The sequence below is a fragment of the Falco peregrinus genome, chromosome 17, assembly GCF_023634155.1.
Source record: "Falco peregrinus isolate bFalPer1 chromosome 17, bFalPer1.pri, whole genome shotgun sequence".
Taxonomy (NCBI): Eukaryota; Metazoa; Chordata; class Aves; order Falconiformes; family Falconidae; genus Falco; species Falco peregrinus.
In genome coordinates, this window is record NC_073737.1 from 5,765,301 (window position 1) to 5,784,793 (window position 19,493).

The 19,493-nt window shown below is 63.5% G+C and overlaps 1 protein-coding gene across 1 annotated transcript; it reads left to right on the plus strand.

The window, feature by feature from the left end:
• Nucleotides 1-15,734: 15,734 nt before the first annotated feature.
• Nucleotides 15,735-18,263, plus strand: FIGLA (folliculogenesis specific bHLH transcription factor). Its single transcript, XM_055820306.1, has 4 exons — nt 15,735-16,001; nt 16,693-16,842; nt 17,468-17,601; nt 18,012-18,263. The coding sequence occupies exons 1-4, from the start codon at nt 15,777-15,779 to the stop codon at nt 18,157-18,159; spliced, it is 657 nt and encodes a 218-aa protein (XP_055676281.1). The 5' UTR covers nt 15,735-15,776; the 3' UTR covers nt 18,160-18,263.
• Nucleotides 18,264-19,493: the final 1,230 nt, after the last annotated feature.

Here is a 19,493-nt window from a genome sequence, read left to right on the forward strand (position 1 = left end):
CGCGGCGCCGCGGCGGCTCCTCATTGGCTGGGCCGCGAGGGTGTGTGCCCGCGCGCGGCGGGGCGGGGCGGGGCGGGGCGGGGCGGGGCGGGGCGGGGCGGGGCGGGGCGGCGCCGCTAGGGGGCGCCTGGGGAAGATGGGGGGGGGGGGGGGGGGGGAGCCGGGGGGGTGCCGGCTGGTACTGGGGGTGCTGGGGTGAACTGGTGGGGAGGTACCGGGGGGATAGTAATGTGGAGGTACTGGGGGTGAACTGGTGGGTACTAGGGTGAACTGGTGTGAACTGGTGTGGGGGTATTGGGGGCACTGGGGTGAACTGGGATGAGGGTACTGGGGGGTACTGGGGTGGACTTGGGGGGGTACGGGGGGAGTACTAGGGGGTAGTGGTGCACTGGTGTGGGGGGTACTGGGGTGAACTGGTGTGGGGGGTACTGGGGGATAGTAGTGTGGAGGTACTGGGGTGAACTGGTGTGGGGGGTACTGGGGGGTACTGGGGTGAACTGATGTGGGGGTACTGGGGTGAACTGTTCTGGGGGTACCGGGGAGTACTAGGGGGTAGTAGTGAACTGGTGTGGGGGTACTGGGGTGAACTGGTGTGGGGGGTACTGGGGGTACTGGGGTGAACTGGTGGGGAGGTACTGGGGGGTCCTAGGGTGAACTGGTGTGGGGGTATTGGGGGCACTGGGGTGAACTGGGATGAGGGTATTGGGGGGGTACTGGGGTGAACTTGGGGGGGTACTGGGGAGTACTAGGGGGTATTGAACTGGTGTGGGGGTACTGGGGTGAACTGGGGTGAACTGGTGTGGGGGGTACTGGGGGTACTGCGGTGAACTGGTGGGAAGGTACTGGGAGTACTGGGGTGAACTTGGGGGGTACTGGGAAGTACTAGGGTGTACTGGGGTGAACTGGTGTGGGGGTACTGGGGGTACTGCGGTGAACTGGTGGGGAGGTACTGGGAGTACTGGGGTGAACTTGGGGGGTACTGGGAGAGGTACTAGGGTGTACTGGGGTGAACTGGTGTGGGGGTACTGGGGGTACTGCGGTGAACTGGTGGGGAGGTACTGGGAGTACTGGGGTGAACTTGGGGGGGTACTGGGAAGTACTAGGGTGTACTGGGGTGAACTGGTGTGGGGGTACTGGGGGTACTGCGGTGAACTGGTGGGAGGTACTGGGAGTACTGGGGTGAACTTGGGGGGGTACTGGGAAGTACTAGGGTGTACTGGGGTGAACTGGTGTGGGGGTACTGGGGGATAGTAGTGTGGAGGTACTGGGGTGAGCTGGTGTGGGGGTACTGGGGTGAACTGATGTGGGGGTACTGGGGTGAACTGGTGTGGGGGTACCGGGGAGTACTAGGGGGTAGTAGTGAACTGGTGTGGGGGTACTGGGGTGAACTGGGATGAGGGTATTGGGGGGTGCTGGGGTGTACTTGGGGGGGTACTGGGGAGTACTAGGGGGTACTAGGGTGAACTGGTGTGGGGGTACTGGGGTGAACTGGGGTGAACTGGTGTGGGGGTACTGGGGTGAATTGGAGTGGGGTACTGCAAGGTACTGGGGTGAACTGGGGGGTACTGAGGGTACTGGAGGCTACTGAGGAGAACTGGTGGGGGGATGCTAGGGGGTAGTGGTGTGGGGGTACTGGGGTGTTCTGGATTGTACTGGTGTAGGGGTACTGGGGTGAACTGGTGGGGATATTGAGGGTATGTGGGGTACTGGGGTGTATTGGTGTGGGGGTACTGCAGGGTACTGGGGTGAACTGGTGGGGGGTACTGAGGGTACTGGGGGCTACTGAGGTGAACTGGTAGGGAGGTACTGGGGTGTACTGGGGGGTACTGGTGTGGGGGTACTGGGGTGAACTGGTGGGGGTATTGACAGTACAGGGGGTACTGGGGTGAACTGGTGGGGGGGTACTGGGGTGAATTGGTGTGGGGATACTGCAGGGTACTGGGGTGAACTGGTTGGGGGGTACTGGGGAGTACTGGGGGTAGTGGTGTGAGGGTACTGCGGGTACTAGGGTGAACTGGTGCGGGGGTACTAGGGGGTACTAGGGTAAACTGGGGGGTACTGAGGTAAACTGGTGGGGGTACTTGGGTGTGCTGGGGGGTACTGGCATAGGGGTACTGGGTTGCACTAGTGTGGGGGTACTGGGGGTAGTAGTGTGGGGGTACTGGGGATACTGGAGTGAACTGGTGGAGGGTACTGGTATGAGGGTACTGAACTGGGGTGGGGGTACTGGGGGGTACTGGGGAGTACTGGAGTAGGGGTACTGTGATAAAGGTACTGGTATGGTGGTACTGGGGTGAACTGGTGTGGGTGTACTGGAGGGTACTGCTGTGGGGGTACTGGGGGTACTGGGGTGAACCATTGTGGGGGTACCATGTGGTACTGCAGGTACTGGGATGAATTGGTGGGGGGTACAGGGGTAGTGGTATGAGGGTACTGGGGTGAACTGGAGTGGGGGTACTGGGGTGGGGGTACTGGGGTGAACTGTTCTGGAGGTACAGGGGTGGTACTGCAGGGTACTGAGGTGAACTGATGGGGCATACTGGGGGCTACTGGTGTGGGGTTACTGGGGGTACTGCAGGGTACTAGGGTGAACTGGGAGGTGTACTGGGGTGCCCTGGTATGGGGGTAGTGGGGGGGTGCTGGGTATACTGATATGGGGATACTGGGGTGAACTGGTGTGGGGGTACTGGGGGGTACTAGGGGTACTGGGGGGTTCTGGGATGACCTGGGGGTACTGAGGGGTACAGGGGGGGAACTGGTGTGGGTTGCAGGGGGTGAGCGGGGCCATGGGTGTGCACTGGGGGTGCAGGGGAGATGACAGTGGGTGAACTGGGTGGGGGCTGTGGGTGCACTGAAGGGGGGAAGTGCATTGGGGTGTACTGGGGGGCACTGGGATGTGCTGGGGGCATTAGGGTGTGCTGGGAGGTGCATCGGGGTGTACTGGGAGGCATTGGGATATGCTGGCGGGGTGCGTTGGGATGAACTGGAGGGGTGCATTGGGATGTACTGGGTGGTGCACTGCGGGGGGTGCACATGAACCGGGGGTGTGTGCACGGGGGTGGTGGGTTGCATGCCCTGGGGGAGGGGTGTGCACTGCTGTCTGTGTGCACACCGGCATGTGCGCACAGGGGGCGGGGGGGGGTGGGGGAGGGGGGGCACGGAGCAGCACGTGTGTGCACGTGTGCGCACGGAGGTGCCACCTGGCTCGGGCATGTCAGCATGTGTCCATGCACGCCCCTGCCGTGGTCACCGGTGCCTGCGTGTGCCTGGGGGTGCCCCCAGTGACACCTGGGGGTGCCGCGTGCGCTCCATCCCCCCGCCTTACCGCCCGCATCCCTGCGCGCATCCCTGCGCACCCGTCAGCCCGCATCCATCAGCCCGCGGCGCTTCCTCAGCCCGTGTGCCCAGGGGGATGTGACACCTCCGCAGGCGCAGGCCGCCGCCATCCCTCCCTCCTGCTCCATCCAGCGCCGCCATCGCTCCCTCCTGCTCCATCCAGCGCCGCCATCCCTCCCTCCTGCTCCATCCAGCGCCGCCATCGCTCCCTCCTGCTCCATCCAGCGCCGCCATCGCTCCCTCCTGCTCCATCCAGCGCCGCCATCCCTCCCTCCTGCTCCATCCAGCGCCACCATCCCTCCCTCCTGCTCCATCCAGCACCGCCATCCCTCCCTCCTGCTCCATCCAGCGCCGCCATCGCTCCCTCCTGCTCCATCCAGCGCCGCCATCGCTCCCTCCTGCTCCATCCAGCGCCGCCATCCCTCCCTCCTGCTCCATCCAGCGCCGCCATCCCTCCCTCCTGCTCCATCCAGCGCCGCCATCCCTCCCTCCTGCTCCATCCAGCGCCGCCATCGCTCCCTCCTGCTCCATCCAGCGCCGCCATCCCTCCCTCCTGCTCCATCCAGCGCCGCCATCCCTCCCTCCTGCTCCCCATCCTGCTCTCCATCCTGCCGCTCCTGCTCCCACCTGGGAAGCGGAGGGCCGGAGCCATGCGAGGACCCGCGGGCTGGCGTGGCGAGGAGCCCTACGAGGGCCGTGGCACGTCCCTCGCCCGCCGGGCCATCCTGAGCCCTGCATCCCGGAGGAGCCGGTCCCGGCACCCTGGGGCAGGAGTTACCCAACCCGTCTGCCCGCTCCCGCCACGCTTTCCCAACCAGTTCCCAGCAGCTCAAACCCTCCTCGGCTCTACCTTGTAATATTTCCTTCTAAGTGGTCATTTACATCGTATTTCCAAGGAATTTGAACTCCATTTCAAAGGGAAGAGAGAGGGGGGGAGAAGCAACCAAAACAGAGGGATATGGAGCTGGGACAACCGCGCTGCCAGCCACCTTCTCCGGGCGATCCGGTCCCACCGGCCCCAGTTTGTCCAGTGGGATGCTCAGAGCCCCGCATCGGCAGCATGATGCCTTTTTAATCTTTGTCGGTGCGCCTGCATTTCAATTCACTTTCTCATCCAGCTTTTTATCCTAAGCACCCAAATTCTCAGCGGTTCGGATGAAATTAAAGCGGCATTTCGCCTAAAAATAGCCGGGCACATCTGTCCACCTTCCCCATCTGCCGCCTGCCCAGCAGGATGAAGGAAGCGCCTGTGTGTGCAAAACAAGGGGCCTGTCTCGTCCTTGTGCCCCGCTCTGGAGCTCCGCTCGCCTCCACTAAATCGATTTATTCAGGAAGGAACATTCCCTAAGACTCCATTTATTTTCCAGGTAACACCCTCGGCAAGAAAAAAGAGGAGCGGGTCTCTGGGCAATGCATTCCTCTAAATAGTGCTTGCTTTTAAACTGATTTTTTTTAATTTATTTATTTATTTAAAATTAGTCTTTCTGACACGTTTCATAATTCCTTTCACGTAACAAACCTCCAAATCTGAATCTTTTCAAGCCATCCCTCCCAGCTGCTTCCCGGCTTTGTACGGGCTTGTAATAATCCATCGGCGTTTAATGCCGCGTTCCTTAGCAGGAGGAAATGGGCTGATTGCAGGGATTGAAGTTACAACCGGCTCTAATTTCTCTAATGCGATTCTTTAAAGACGAATGACTGCGGTAATGACAACGTTGGGGCTTGAAAGGAAGGGCCGTGCCCAGCGGCCGGAGCAGGGATGGAGCATCCCGGGCTGCTGGGACCAGCTCTGGATGCTGTCCCGTGCAAGCAGGACCAGTCTGAGCCCCCCGGAGAGCTGCTCCCCGAGGGGTTGGGGGACCCCCCGAGAGAGCGTTGCAAACCTGGCGGGGCAATACCCCCCTTTTATACTGGGGAAACTGAGGCACGGCTCGGGACGGGGATAGAAGAATTGGGAAGCAGACCCGGTGCACCTGATTTTTTCGAGGCCACAGCGTGGCGCGGAGCAGCCAGGATGATCTGGGAGCTGGAGCTGCTCCAGGAGTGGCATTAATTCCTCTTAGATCACCTGCCCCGTGATTCATCGCCCGTCGGTGCTCTACATAGTTTCCAACCAGGTTTCATTTCACACACACACGCGCGCGCGCGCACACACATCCCAGACAAACCCACCGGCAGCGGAATGACACCGGTGACCGGTTATTTACTTTGCCTGGTCACCCAACGCACCGGAAACCTTGAACTTGGCCAGACCCAACCCTCAGCACCGGGCTGGGAAGAGAAAACCGGTCCGAGAACTTTTCTTCCTCCCGCAGCCGTGGGACGGAGCGCGTGACCTTGGGATGGGGCTGGCTCACCCCAAACCGCTCCGCAGAGCTGGAAGGAGGGGGGTGCTGGGGGGTGGGAATCCCCCCGTCCATCCGTCACCCCGGAGCTGACCTCCAGCCCACCCACCCTAAGCCAAGCCGGGTGCCTGGCACCCCCACTCCCCCAGCAGCCAGCCCCCCCCCCGCCCCCCGCCTGAAGCGGCGGGGGAGGGAAAGTGGGTGCCCCCAGGCTGGGCCACCTGCAGCCCAGCCTCCCCCCCCCCCCCCCCCCCCCGGCGCCGCCCGGCTAATCGCTGTTACAAGACAGAAAAGGGGAGATTAAATTAGATTAGATCCAGCCGCCTAATTTTAGCTGCTTCACATGTCCCAGGCCTGCTGCTCGCCACCCCCCCCCACCCCCACCTTGCCCAGACCCTTCGCCCCCTCAACACCACCAGCCGGGACAGCAGGAAACCAGACGGTGCTTGGCCGGGACGTGGTACCCAGCAGCGGGGATGGGGGTGTCATGGGCGGTGGGCGCTGGAGGGGGCTGGACCTCTGCCGAGAGGGGACCAGTGGCAGTGGTCGCCCTCCACTGGGGTTGGCCACTCTCCACTGGGGTTGGCCATCCTCTGGTGGTGATGGTCACCCTCAACCAGTGATGGCCATCCTCTGGTGGTGATGGCCATCCTCCACTGGTGATGGCCACCCTCAACCAGTGATGGCCACCCTTGACCGGTGATGGCCATTCTCTGATGGTGGTGGCCACCCTCTGCTGGTGATGGCCATCCTCTGGTGGTGACGGCTACCTCTCAACCAGTGATGGCCATCCTCTGGTGGTGATGGCTACCTCTCAACCAGTGATGGCCATCCTCTGGTGGTGATGGCCACCCTCCGCTTGGGGCGGCCATCCTCCACCAGTGATGGCCACCCTCTGCTGGTGATGGCCGTCCTCTGCTTGTGGTGGCCACCCTCTGCTTGTGGTGGCCATCCTCCGCTGGTGGTGGCCATCCTCCGCTGGTGGTGGCCACCCTCCGCTGGTGATGACCATTCTCCGCTGGTGATAGCCACCCTCCACTGGCGATGGCCCCTCTCCACCAGTGATGGCCACCTTTCACTGGTGGTGGCCATCCTCCACTGGTGGTGGCCACCCTCTGCTGGTGATGGCCATGCTCTGCTGGTGATGGCCATCCTCCGCTGGTGGTGGCCACCCTCTGCTGGTGGTGACCACCCTCCGCTGGTGGTGGCCATCCTCCGCTGGTGGTGGCCATCCTCTGCTGGTGGTGGCCATCCTCAACCATGGGAGCACCTCCATCCCCAAGCAGCCTCTCCTGCCCAGGAGGATTTTTATACTGGGAGCCTCAGCACCAGCAAATCCAGTTTGCCCCATCCATGCCAAGCTCCTGCCGCTGCCTGTGCCTCTGCTTCCTGCTGAATTGCTGTGACTTGAGGCTGGTGTTTGCCTTCTGCTGCCTGCCTTGCCCTCCCTCGTGGCGGTGCCAAAGCTAAGCCCTTGGTTTGTCCAGCTGCCGAGGAGCCTGCCAGCTCCATCAAATGTCTCCTTGGATCCTCCATGGGACCAGCCTGGAGTGCCCCGGGAGCAGCCCCGTGATGCAACAGGGAGAGGAGACATCTGAGCCTCCTGCATTTCCATGAGCTGCACCGTCTCCAATGTCCCAGCAAGGTCCCCAAGCCCTGGAGAGGATGTCAGAGCTGGCAGGAGCCCTGGCAGGAGGGACGGTGTCCCCAAAAGCTGGCGTGGCCAAACTTAGGGAGAGCTGGGGACCGGCTCGCATCCTGAAGGGGATCCCGGGGCTGGCAGGGGCAGTGCCAGCCACTGTGCAAGCCTGGCACACTCTGGAGGTCAAAAGTCCCAGCCAGGACACAGGACCTTGAGTCACGCTGCCCTGGGATGAATAACTCCCACACGCGGCACTTTCTCAATCGCAGCGGGAAGAGGAGGTTCCTCCGGCTGGGTCACCGCCACATCCCGCAGCGTGGGGTGAGTGCATGTCCCCGGCGCCACCAAACCGGAGCCGGGGCAGGAGCAGGAGGCACAGCAGCAGGCTGCCAGGAGGGCGGGCAGGGGATGCTCAATGCCGGGGGCTTTGCCCTCACATCCTCCACAGGACCCCCTGCGCTTCCTCCTGGAGCTCTGGGTGTGAGGAAGACCAGGAGATCTGTGGCCCGTGCCAAGCGTGTGGATGCTGCTTCTCTTTTTGATCCAAAGAGTTTGGATGCTCAAAAGCTGCCCTGGTTTTCCCCTGCTACACCAGGCTCCCAGAGCTGGATTCGGGGTGCTGTCCCGGAGTGTGCCAGCCGTGGGGTACCCTGCTATCACCCCGAGGTGCCCCTGTGACACGGCCACATCCAGCCCAGGCTCAGTTCAGTGCTGGTCCTCAAGCCCTGGCCGAGCACGTGGGAGGTGTCCAGCTGTGCCGGGATGCCGCAGGGAAGGGCTGCGGTGGCAGCAGCCTGGCAGTGGCCAGAAGTGAAGCAACAAGGCTGGGGGGAAGCCCAGGGACTGAGCCGGCACCAAATCCCAAATGCAAACGCCACCTGGGACCTCTGCCTGCACCTGCCAAACCCTTCGTGCCCAGTGCTGGCGACCAGGGGAAATAACCCCAAAATCAGTGTTGGGGAAGAGGGGGGGCGCGCGGCTGCTGCAGGACCCCCCCCTCAGCCCTGCCGGGTGCCCAGGAAGGCCACCGCGCGGGCAGGGACCAGCGGCCACATCACCGCGACCGAGCCACGTGCGGCTGGACGCAGCCTCGGTAAGAGCCGGTGAAGCAGCAAGGGGCCGCGCAGCCCCTCGCACCCACAGTGATTTGGGCATCTCCCTCCTGCCCCTCCAAAGAGCCCAGCCAAGAGTGGACGGCACAGCGGGCAGGGAAGGATTCAAACCCCACCGACCCCCCAGGTCCGGAGCAGCCCCTGACCCCAGCCCGGAGCCTGGCCAGCTCTCCCCGGGATGCAGGAGCAGAGCCAGGCTCTCCCCTGCACCGCTGCTCGCCCACAAGCAGCACCTCACACCTCTCCCTGCAGGGAGGGCCACGTCCCAAAGCCTCCGCTCACGTATTTTTTCCTTCTATCCACTCCACCAGGCAGAAGGACTCCCTGAATATCATTACATCCCACCTTGCTTCGGCATCACCCCACCTGCCTTGGGGCCAGAGGTTTGGGAACCAGCTCTCCTGTACCTTCCCATGAATTATTCCACTGACGTCCCTCCCGTGATGCCCCGCTGCCCACCCACTCCCCTTCGGATGAGCGGCAGCCAGATGCATCGGCCTCGCATCCCGGCGCACCGAGGCCAGCGCGGCTCCTTGGGTGGGTGTAAGAAGCAAAATCAACCCCAAATCCCAAATCCAGGGAGAAAATCCCCTTACCTGGGTGAAGCCCTCGCCGTCCATCCCGTCCGCCGCGTGCTCAGATGTCATCCTTGGAGCATCCGAGAGGGTTTGCCGGGACTGGCACCTGGTGCCCCACGGGCAGCCGGGACTGGGAGAGCTTTATCATCTCTGATCCCTGCGGAGGACGAGGACGGCGCTGCGTGCCAGCCCCGAGGTCATTGGCTGGACACTGCGGCGCTAAATGTGGGATTTTAGCAGCACCGGTGTAATCCCGGAGCCGAGGGATGAGCATGACAGAGCTGTCTGGGATGTGATGCTCTGTGCACTGTGTCGGTGGGTACCACATGCCGTCACCCCCTGCGGAGCATCCCTCCCTATCCCTCTGCACTGCAATAAATCGCAGCCGTATCACAGACCAACCCCTGCGACGCCCTGTCCCCTGCGCGGGGGTGACTTGGCTCACTTGCCCCCACCCCGAATTTCTTGCACAGACAGTTTTACCGGTGAATCCTCCCTCCTTTCTCCTGGGGAGGGAAAATAAAATGGGGATATGACTGCTAGGGCGGGACGTATGTGTCTGTGAGGGGGGCTGCAGGGGCTGGAAGCTCCGAGCTGTGCCAGCTCTGTACGGCCCCAGCCCTGGTAACCCCCTGGAGCACTGGTATCATGCGTGTGCATGTGTGCACATGTGCGCAGCGCATGTGCGTGTGCATGTGGGGCCGGGACGTGCAGCCACCCACATGGCCGAATGCTTAATCAGGATCTGCAGGCATCTGGCGCGGCAGCACTGGCTCCTCCGCTTACGCAGAGATTTGGGCGCCCTGGAGAACCCCAAAAAACCCAGACAGGGGCTAAGAGGGGGCAGAGCTGCTGCAGTGACCTGGTGGCCACCCCGTCCCCGTGGCGTTGTCCCTACGTGACCGTGGGCACGCAAGTCCCCTGTCCTCGCTGCCAGAGAGGAGCTGCCAGGCAAAGAGGTTTAAGGTTGATGCACTTATAAATTCTATCAGAGATTATCCAACTGGGAGGGCTCAGCACTCAGCACCGCAGGGGTTATCCGGGCTGGGCAAGGCAGGCATTGCAGTTGGGGCAGGGGGGGGATGGAGCCAACGCCCCCAGGGTTCGCTATCCAGTGCTGGGCTGTGAGGGGGGCTCAGGGGAAGGGGCAAGGCTCGGGTTTGGGGGAAACCAGCTCCCCGGCGGGGCTCAGGCTCCACCTGGTTATGCCAAAGGTTAAGCCCAGCCACAGAGCTCAGTCTGGCCTCTATGCTCAGCACCTTCCCTTTGCGAGGGGGGCGGGGGTGCGTGGCAAGGCAGCGGGGCCTGCGGGGGGCTTCTGTGAGGAGCTGCCAGGAGCTTTCCCCATGTCGGATGGAGCCGATGCTGCCGGCTCCGGATGGACCTGGAGCCACTGGCCAGGGCTGAGCCACCACAACCGGTGGCAGCACCGTGGGGGTAACAGATTTAATAAGGGGAAAATAAAAATAAATCTGCGCCAGTGGGAGAGAGGAGCGAGAATAGGTGAGAGCAGCTGCCCTGCAGGCACCTGGGGCAGGGCAGGGGGGCAGGGGGTGCCCCCACAGCCCGTGGCGAAGCCCCCGGCAAGGCAGGCTGTGCCCCCAGACCACAATGAAGACCACGGTGAGGCAGGCTGTGCCCCCAGCCCATGGAGCCCACAGAGGCACAGATCCCCCCCACAGCCCATGATGAAGCCCACAGTGGGTCAGGCTGTGCCCCCAGCCAGTGGAGCCCCCGAGGGAGCAGATCCCCCCACAGCCCTGCAGGACCCCCCGCCGGGGGCAGGGGGTGCCTGGAGGTTGCTGTGACCCGTGGCAGCCCACCCTGGGGCAGCTCCTGGCAGGACCAGTGCCCTCATGGGGGGATCCCACCGGAGCAGCATGGGAAGAGCCACAGCCCATGGGAAGGGTCCACAATGGATGCTCGTGGAGGATGGTCCTCCATAGGGGGACCCCACAGTGGAGGTCGAAGCCCCATCCCCATCCCCTGCACTGCTCGTGGGGAGGAGGGAGGGAAATCAGGGGTTTGGTTAAGCCTGGGAAAAAGGGAGGGGGTGAGGGGGAAGGTGTTTTTCCAATTTGAGTGGTAATTAAACTAATTTCCCCGAGTCGAGTCTGTGTTGCGGGTGTCAGTGACTGCTGAGCGATGTCGCTGCCCTTATCTCGACCCAGGAGCCTGCTGTTACCTTTTCCCTCTGGCTGGCTGAGGAGGGGAGGGATCCAGCGGATTCGGTGGGTGTCTGGTGTCCAGCTGGGGTCAACCCACCACAGCAAGGAGCTCAGCCCCAGCTCCAGCTCCATCCCTGTCCCTATCCCATCCCTGTACCACCCCCGTCCCCGTCCCTATCCCATCCCCCATCCCATCCCCCATCCCAGTCCCATCCCCATCCCTGTCGCTGTCCCCATCCCCATCTCCACTCTGGTCCCTGTCTCTATCCCATCCCCATCCCTGTCACCACCCTGTCTTGGTCCCTGTCCCTGTCTCATCCCCATCCCAGTCCTGCCCCACCCCCACCCTGCTCCCTGTCCCCACCCCAGCCCCTTCCCCAGCCCATCCCCAGCCCTTTGTCCCCAGCCCCATCCCACCCCCATCCCCAGGGCACGCAGCCTGGGTGACAGCCCAGGACAATCCTGACCAGTGACATCCATGCCAGAACCCCAGGCCACCGCGCGGCGATGGCAGCCACCTGCCCTGTGCCGGGGGGGTTGGCAACGCCTTCAGCTGACGGAAACTTATCTCAGGAAATTCCTTGGGTGGGGAAAAACTGGCTGCTCCTTCCATCCGGGAGGGACAGAGCCACCTTGTCCCGTCCCCAGTCCTGTCGCTGCCAGTGTGGAGGGAACCACCGGGCCATCGGCAGCTTTGGAACCCACCTCCCGGCACGTCCGCGCTGGGGAATCCCGGGAAAGGGAAATGAACTGAACTGGGAGCACTGGGCCCTGGGGAGCCAGTGGGGATGGGGATGAGGGCGCGGCAGGGGCATCTCTGGGGGGTCCCAGCAGGTATTTGCTCCCCCCTGCCAGTCCCAGCACAACTTTAATTATTATTTTTATTTAACAAAGGTGGGATTGTTTGATCTCCCACCGTAATAAAGGGTGGGGGTGGTGGGAGCCCCCCCACCCCCGCCCCCCCATCCCTGCCGAAATCCTCATTGCAGCAGGCAACAGCCCCCATTACTGTCCCGCCAGCACATAGGGGGGGCGAGACCTGCCCTTTCCCAGCATGGGACCCCCCCCGGGCACCTCGGTGGGTGGCCAGGGCCGTCCCCCACCTCCCCAGCGCGGCACCTCCTGCTACTTCATCAAAGCCCTTGGGAAAGATGCGGGATAAGGGCAGGATGGCGATGCGCCCCGCGATGCCCCCCCAGGCATTGTGCTGGAACACCCCCACAGGGGGCAAGGGCAGCCTCCGGACCCCTCCCTCAGAAAGAGACCCCCAGCTCCGCAGCTCCCACAGCGAGACAAGCCAGGAGGACTCGGCCGAGCCGCGGCTCCTCTTCCCGCTGGAGCAGTGTGTTTCGCTCAGATAAGGTGCTCGGGGATGCGGACCCCGCTATCACCGGCAGCACTGGTGGCAGCAGGAGAGATGATTTTATGGCGTTAATGGCAAGATAAAAGCATTTAAGCAGGCTTCGGCAGCCGTGCGGTGACCTGCGCTGCCCGGAGCAGAGCGGGTGGTCCTCAGGGATGAGGACCCACCAACTCGGGAGCAGCCCAGCGAGGAACACCGGCTGCGGCTGCGAGCGATGCCACGAGCTCCTGGGCACAGCCGGGAGAGGGGGCACCTGGGGTCACACCTGGCGAGGGTTAAGAGGTGGGAACACCAGCCACAGCTCCCGCATCCTCTGCCGCGTCCGGAGGCGATGCCACCGCTCCGAAAAGCACCTGTAGGCCCCCCCACCTGCGGCCGGGACCTGGCCGGCCGGTCGCAGCAGCACGGAGTCGGCACGAGGCTGGCAGCGCCGGTGGGGACCGGCCACCTCCGAGGCATGTGGGGCTGCGCCAGAAACGATCAGGATTGATGACATGTCAGCAGCTGCCCCACGGCAGGATGCGGCCGCGCTGCAGCCCTGGCACCAGCCCTGTTCACTGACCTTCCCAGCACCAACCCCGCCGCGGTAATTAGAAACCGCCGGAAAAATTTTCCAGTCTCATGATAACAGTAAATGTCAAATCCCAGCGGGGGGAGTGTCGGCATCGCTAGCCAGGCGGGATGGGGTGAAGCCGATGGGATGGAGCTTTGGGGGGATCCCGGGGATGGCAGCGCTTTGGGAGCCGAGCCCGGCTCTGGCTCCGGCCACACGTTGGAGGGGGAGAGGAAGGGGCAAACTGGGCACGTCTGAGCTGGGGCAGCTGGAAAACAGCCCTGGCCTGAAGCATTCCCGATGGGCAACCCACCCCCAGGTTGCGAGGGTGCTGTTTTCCAGGAATCCCACCCTGGACGTTTCCCAGACTCCCAGCCCTGCTGGAGGCTGCGCAAAGGCTGCTCAGCCTGCAGCGATGCAGGCTGCAACCCGGGGACCGGGAAATTGGGGTGAATCCTCCAGAACTCAGGAATCCTGGGGAAGCCATCACCCCAACCCGCTGGGAAGGCTTCGGGGGGGGTGGGGCTCTGCCCTTTCCACCCATCCCTTCACGCCTCTGGCTCACGCCGCTCCGCGAGGATGCTCCTATTTTACGGGGCTGTGTCCCTACAGCCAAAATGCATTAAATTGATCATTGCTTATGGAAAGTCTTTGTCCTTAATTAGGAACTGTTAACTCGGACGGGGAGCTGAGGGGGTTCAAGGAGGACTGTAATGAGCAGGTGGGCTCTGCCCTGAGCCCCCCGAACAAGCCAGATGTGGGCAGGACCGTCCCGACGCCGACGCCGTGCACAGCTGTGTCACGACAGTGACTGCACCACACTGGGTGCCCGGCCGTGCGCGATATCACACCGTGCGTAATAACTGGTGCTGTTCCCTTATAGCGCACCGCGTGCTATTTCCCTTTATTATACTGTAATACAACAAACTGCACTTATTTTTAAATTTAATTTGGAATTCATTTTTTGCCTGACTCGGCAATCAGCAGAACAGTCCTGGGCTGGCAGAAGCAGAAAATGTGGGGAGAAAAATAAAACACACTCCTGCCTGGCAACTGTGACCCCTAAAACTGCCACCCCAACAGCCCTGCTCCCCAATAGCTGTGACCCCTAATAACTGTGACCCCTAATAACGGTGGCCCCCTAAAAAACATGGTCCCTAGTAACTGTGACCCCCAATAACCCTGCTTCCTAATAGCCGTGACCCCTAAAAACCAAAAATTCCTGGTTTCTAATAACTGTGATCCTAAAAACCGTGACCTCTAAAAAACATGGTCCCTAATAACTGTGACCCCTAATAACCACAGTCCCTAATAGCCATGACCCCTAATAATGGTGATCCCTAATAACTGTGACCCTGAAGAAACATGGTCCCCAGAACTGTGACCCCTAATAACCATGACCCATAAGAACTGTGACCCCAAAAACCCATGACCCCTAAAACCAAAAACCCCTAATAACTGTGACCCCTAAAAACCAAAAAAAAAAAGGTCCCTAAAACCTGTGACCCCTAATAACCCTGGTCCCTAATAGCCATGACCCTAATAACCCTGGTCCCTAATAACCGTGACCCCTAATAACCTTGGTCCCTAATAACTGTGACCTCTAATAACCCTGGTCCCTAAAAAGCATGGTGCCTTGTAACTGTGACCCCCAAGAATTTCCCCCCCCTGCTCTGCTCACTTCCCATGGGGGCGACGGCCCCCCCATCCGCTTTGCCTGAGCCGCCCCCAGGCCTCCCCCGCCTCCCACCCCCCAGCACATCCCCCACTCCCCATTTTTCCCTCCATTTTCAATCTACGACCCCCCCACCCGGGGCAGTTTTCCCGGGGGGGAAGGGAGCGAACTCCGCTGGGAGGGGGGGGGGGGGGGATTCTGGCTGCCCCAACTCCTGGGCAGGGAGCACCGCAGCAGGACCCCGGCACAGCCCGGGGGTGATTTTCAGCCCCCCCCAAGCACCTCCATTGCCCCCCACAGGCCACCCGCTTCCCCACTGCCCCCCCAGGGAAAAGCGAGGTGAGCCGTCCTGGGAGGCTTTTCTCCCCAAAAGGGAGGACGGGCAGCATTTTTTGGAGGGGAATCACCACGGGGGTGGGACTGGGGTGAGGGACCCCCAGGGCGGACGGCGCGGGGTGCCCACCGGCCTCAGGTTTGATGGCCAAAAGGGCAATTTGCCCAATTTCCCCCTTTTTCCAGCCGCCCCAGGGCTCCAGCATGGGGGGGTCTAACAGTGCCATCTACCGAAACAGTTATTAACCCCCCCATCTTTTTATTTTCCCCAAGGAAAAAAAATTTCTCCACATTTTTAGGGGCATGCGACACCTCCCAGCCACCGCCCCCCATTCCCCACCCCGTGGGTCAACACCACCCGCCCATCCCCATGGCGTCAGGCCTTGTCCCCCCCAGGGCCCCCCCCCCCCCCCCGTGACCCCAGCGATGCTTTGGGGTCCCTGTTGGGGTCAAGGTGTCAGCTCTGAGTGGGGAAACTGAGGCACAGGCTGTGCCCCCCTGCGGCGCAGCACCTGCCCCGCTCGTTTGGCCAGGATGGGTCCCACCTGCGGCTTGTTGGGCTGGGGGTGGGGGGGGATTTAAGGGCCTTTTTTTAAGTGGATTTCCCCTCTTTTTGGGAGGCAGCACTGTGGGGTGAGGCTGGGGTGCAGGATCTGTCCCCTTTCCCAGGTATGGGGGAGGCTGGCGGAGCTGGGGGGCAGCTGCCAGGGGTCCTGTTGCCCACCCCGGCTCCCGAGGTGCTGGAGGGGGTGCTGAGCCAGCGCTACGGCCCCCTGCCCTGCCCCGCCGCCATCACCCGCCTGCGCCGGCAGCCGGCTGGGGGGTACGAGCCCACCAGCGACCCCGAGGGCATGCTGCAGCGGCGGCAGGCCGCCAACGCCAAGGAGCGCGAGAGGGTGAGGGGACCCCCCCCGGGGACCCCCCCCGTGACCCCCAACCCCCCTGAACCCCCCCATGACCCCCAAACCCCCGTGAGACCCCTGAACTCCCCCTGTGACCCCCCAACCCCCCTGAACCCCCCCGTGACCCCCAAACCCCTGTGAGCCGCCTGAACCCTCCCTAAACACCCACCCCCTGACCCCCCATGACCCCGTGACCCCCCTGAACGCCCGTGACCCCCCTGAACCCCCTGTGACTCCCAACACCCCCTGAACCCCATGACCCCCCTGAACCCCCCCTGAACACCCTGTGACCCCCCTGAACCCCCCCGCACACCCACCCCGCTGACCCCCCCGTGACCCCCTGACCCCCCCGCCCCCCCCCATGACCCCCCGTGCACACGCACCCGCTTGAACCCCTCCATTAGCCCTGGAGGGGGCCCCAGGATACCCCGGGGGTGGGGGTCTAACCCTGGGGGGGGGCCCAGTATAATTCTAGAAGGCCCAGGTCTGACTGGGGGGGGTGGGGGGATGGGTCCCCCCAGTCTGACCCTGGCGGAGGGGGAGGGGGGGGGGGGAGGATGGACGGGACGGACCCTGCCTGACCCCGGGGGGGGGGGGGGGGGGGGCGGGTCCCGGTGTGACACTTGGGGGGGGGGCGGTCGGGGGTCCCGCTGTGACACACTCTGCCCCCCCCCCCCCCCCGCAGATCCGCACGCTGAACCGCGGGTTCTCGCGGCTGCGCGCGCTGGTGCCGCTGCTGCCCCGCGACCGCCGCCCCAGCAAGGCCGACACGCTGCGCGCGGCCGCCCGCTACATCGCGCTGCTGCGCCGCGTGCTGCGCCGCGGGGGCGCGCAGGTACGGGGGGGGGAGGGGGGGCCGATGGGGGCACCGCGGGGGGAGGCGCGCGTACGGGCGGGGGGATGGGGGCACGGCGGGGGGGGGGGGGGGGGAGCACCAGGGAGGGGGTGGCCCGCGGGGGGGGGGGGGGGGGGGGCGCAGGTACCGGGGAGGGGACGGGGACACCGGCGGGGGGGGGGGGGGGGGGCTGGGGGTCCGCGCGCTCGGGGGTGTGCAGCGGTTTGCTTGCTTTTGACACTATCCAGGTTACAATTAATTTTAAAATGAATATAACTTTTATTATTTTTTTTAAATGTCTTAAAATGTTACGTTTCTAATTTATTAAACATTTATATTCTTTTTTCTTTTTAATTTTTATTAATTTTTATTCCGTTTTAAATTTTTAATTTATTATTTAATCTTTTTGATTATTTACTTGAAAAATTTTATTTATTTCCATTTAGTTAGAATTTTAAAACGTGGGTTTATTTTCAATTTTCTTTTTAATTTTTAAAGTTTTGAATTTCTTTAATGTAATTACTTATTTTTATTTATGCTTTTATTTTAAAATTTATTCTGTCACAACGATCGGGGGGGCCCCCCCGCCGTCCCGCTCCCGCGGTAATCCCCTTCCCTCCCGCAGGGCGACGCTGCCGAGCCGGAGCCCGGGGCCAGCGGGGCGGTGCCGCTGGGGGGAGGCGGGGGCCTGGCCTGGCCCCGCCCTCCCTGCCCCCCTGGGGTGGCCCCACCCTGCCCCCCGGCCCAGCGGGGGGGCCGGTGAGCGGGGGCTGCCCTGGCCCAGGGCAACTGGGGGGGCACTGGGGGGGTGGTGTGGGGGGGCGACACTGTGGGGGTGGGGGACACTGGAGGGGAGCGACAGTGGGGGGGCACCCGCGGGGGGGACATACTGGGGGGGCACTGGGGGTGTGGGGGGGGACACACAAAGTTGGGGGTTGACACTGGGGGGGTCTGTGGGTGGGGGGGACAGCGGGGGGAGCTGGGTGGGGGTGGGGGGGAACCCCTGTTCCCTGCAGGGACCCCCCCGGGCACAGGGTTTTGGGGAGCCCCTGCTTTACAGCAAACGGGGGGGGGGGGAAGGGGGGGTTCAAATCGGCTGTTTCCCCCCAAAATATTCCAAAAGTGGGGGGGAAAAAAATAATTTCTTAATTTTTTTTTTCTTTTTTAAGGTTTTTCCAGCCAACCCCTGAACGCCCCCCCGGGGGGTCCGGCGGGGCCCATCCTGACGGCCGAGTCCAACGGCGGGGCGCTGATTTCTGGGGTGCTGGGGCCAGACCCAGCCCTGCGCCGGGGGGGGGGGGGGGGGGGGGGGGCTGAGCTGTAATTAATTACTCTATGCAAATATAATTAGCAGTGCCCCTCCCCCCTCCCCCCCCTCCCCCCCCCGGTAGCGGCACCCGATTCACTGAACCTTAATAAAAGGGGTTTTTGGGGTGCCGGGTGCGGGGTCCCCTCGCTGTTGATGGGCGCGGGGGGGGGGGGGGGGGCGGTGTGAGTTCCCCCCCACCCCACCCCACCCTGGGGGCGGGGCCGCGCGTTGCCGTGCCGGCAGGGGGAGCTGGTCCTGGGGGGGGGGGGGGGGGGGGGGGGGGCGGCCCTTTGTCAGGATGCTCTGAGGAGGAGGTGGGTGATGGCAGCATCCTCCCGGCCGCAGCATCCTCCTCGGGGGGGGGGGGGGGGGGGGGGGGGGGGGGGGGGGGGGGGGGGGGGCGGCTTTTGGGGGGGCTGGGGAGGGGGCACACACCCACTGCATGCCGCCCCCCCCTTTCCTTTTGCCTACCCCCCCCCCCCCCCCCCCCAGCTCTGCATGCAGCTAGCTGGGGGGCTGCACCCCCTCCCCCCCCGGGCCTTCATCCTCCCAGGGTGGTGGGATTCTCCCCTCCCCCCCCCCCCCCCCCCAATCAACCCCTATCCCTGGGGGGGTGCAATGCTGCATCCCCCCCCCCCCCCCCCCCCCCCTTAACCCCTTAATTTCTTTATTTTTGTAATCTCCATCCGCCATCCCTGCGGCTGCCGCAGCGGCGCTGGGTGCGGTGAGGGCGGAGGCGGCTGGGGATGCTGGGGGGGGGGGGCTGGGGGTGTTGGGGTACCCACCCACCCCCAGGCACTGAGCGGTGCGGGGGGGGCCCTTAGACACCCTCTGCTCTCCCTCCTTCCCCTGGGGGGTCCTGCTGGGATGCTCAGGACCCTACCGCCGCCTGACGCTCCCCCTCCGCCGTGGGCTGGGGGCCACCGTGGGACACCCCCCCTTCCCCCTCCCCCGGAATTTTCGCCTGGAAAAGCCCCCCCCCCCCCGCATCCTGCTGAGCCAGGTCGGTCCCGCAGCCACAAAATTGGGGGGCACGTGGGTGGGGGGAGCTCTGCTTTCTCATTGGGAGGGGTGCTGAGCAATGGGGGGGGGGGGGGGTCTGCAGGTGGCAGCCCGGATTGGGGGCACCTTGGGTTTGGGCAACAGCTCCCTGCATGCACCCCGGTATTGGGGGGGGGGGGCAACACCTCGGCAGCAGCACCCCCAAAGCGCATCATTGGTGACACTGGGGGGGGGGGGGGGTTCAGTGTTGGTGTTTGGGGATCTGTGGTGGGTGGCACGGCCTGCCCCCCCCCCCCCCCCCCCAAAACGTGCGGAGTTGACCCCCCGATGGGGTGCAGCC

Coding starts and splice junctions, on each gene's coding strand:
- FIGLA (XM_055820306.1), top strand. CDS start 15,777: ATGGGGGAGGCTGGCGGAGCTGGGGGGCAGCTGCCAGGGGTCCTGTTG. Junction 16,843..17,467: donor TGCGCCGCGGGGGCGCGCAG/GTACGGGGGGGG, acceptor TCCCTCCCGCAG/GGCGACGCTGCCGAGCCGGA. Junction 17,602..18,011: donor CCGGCCCAGCGGGGGGGCCG/GTGAGCGGGGGC, acceptor TTCTTTTTTAAG/GTTTTTCCAGCCAACCCCTG.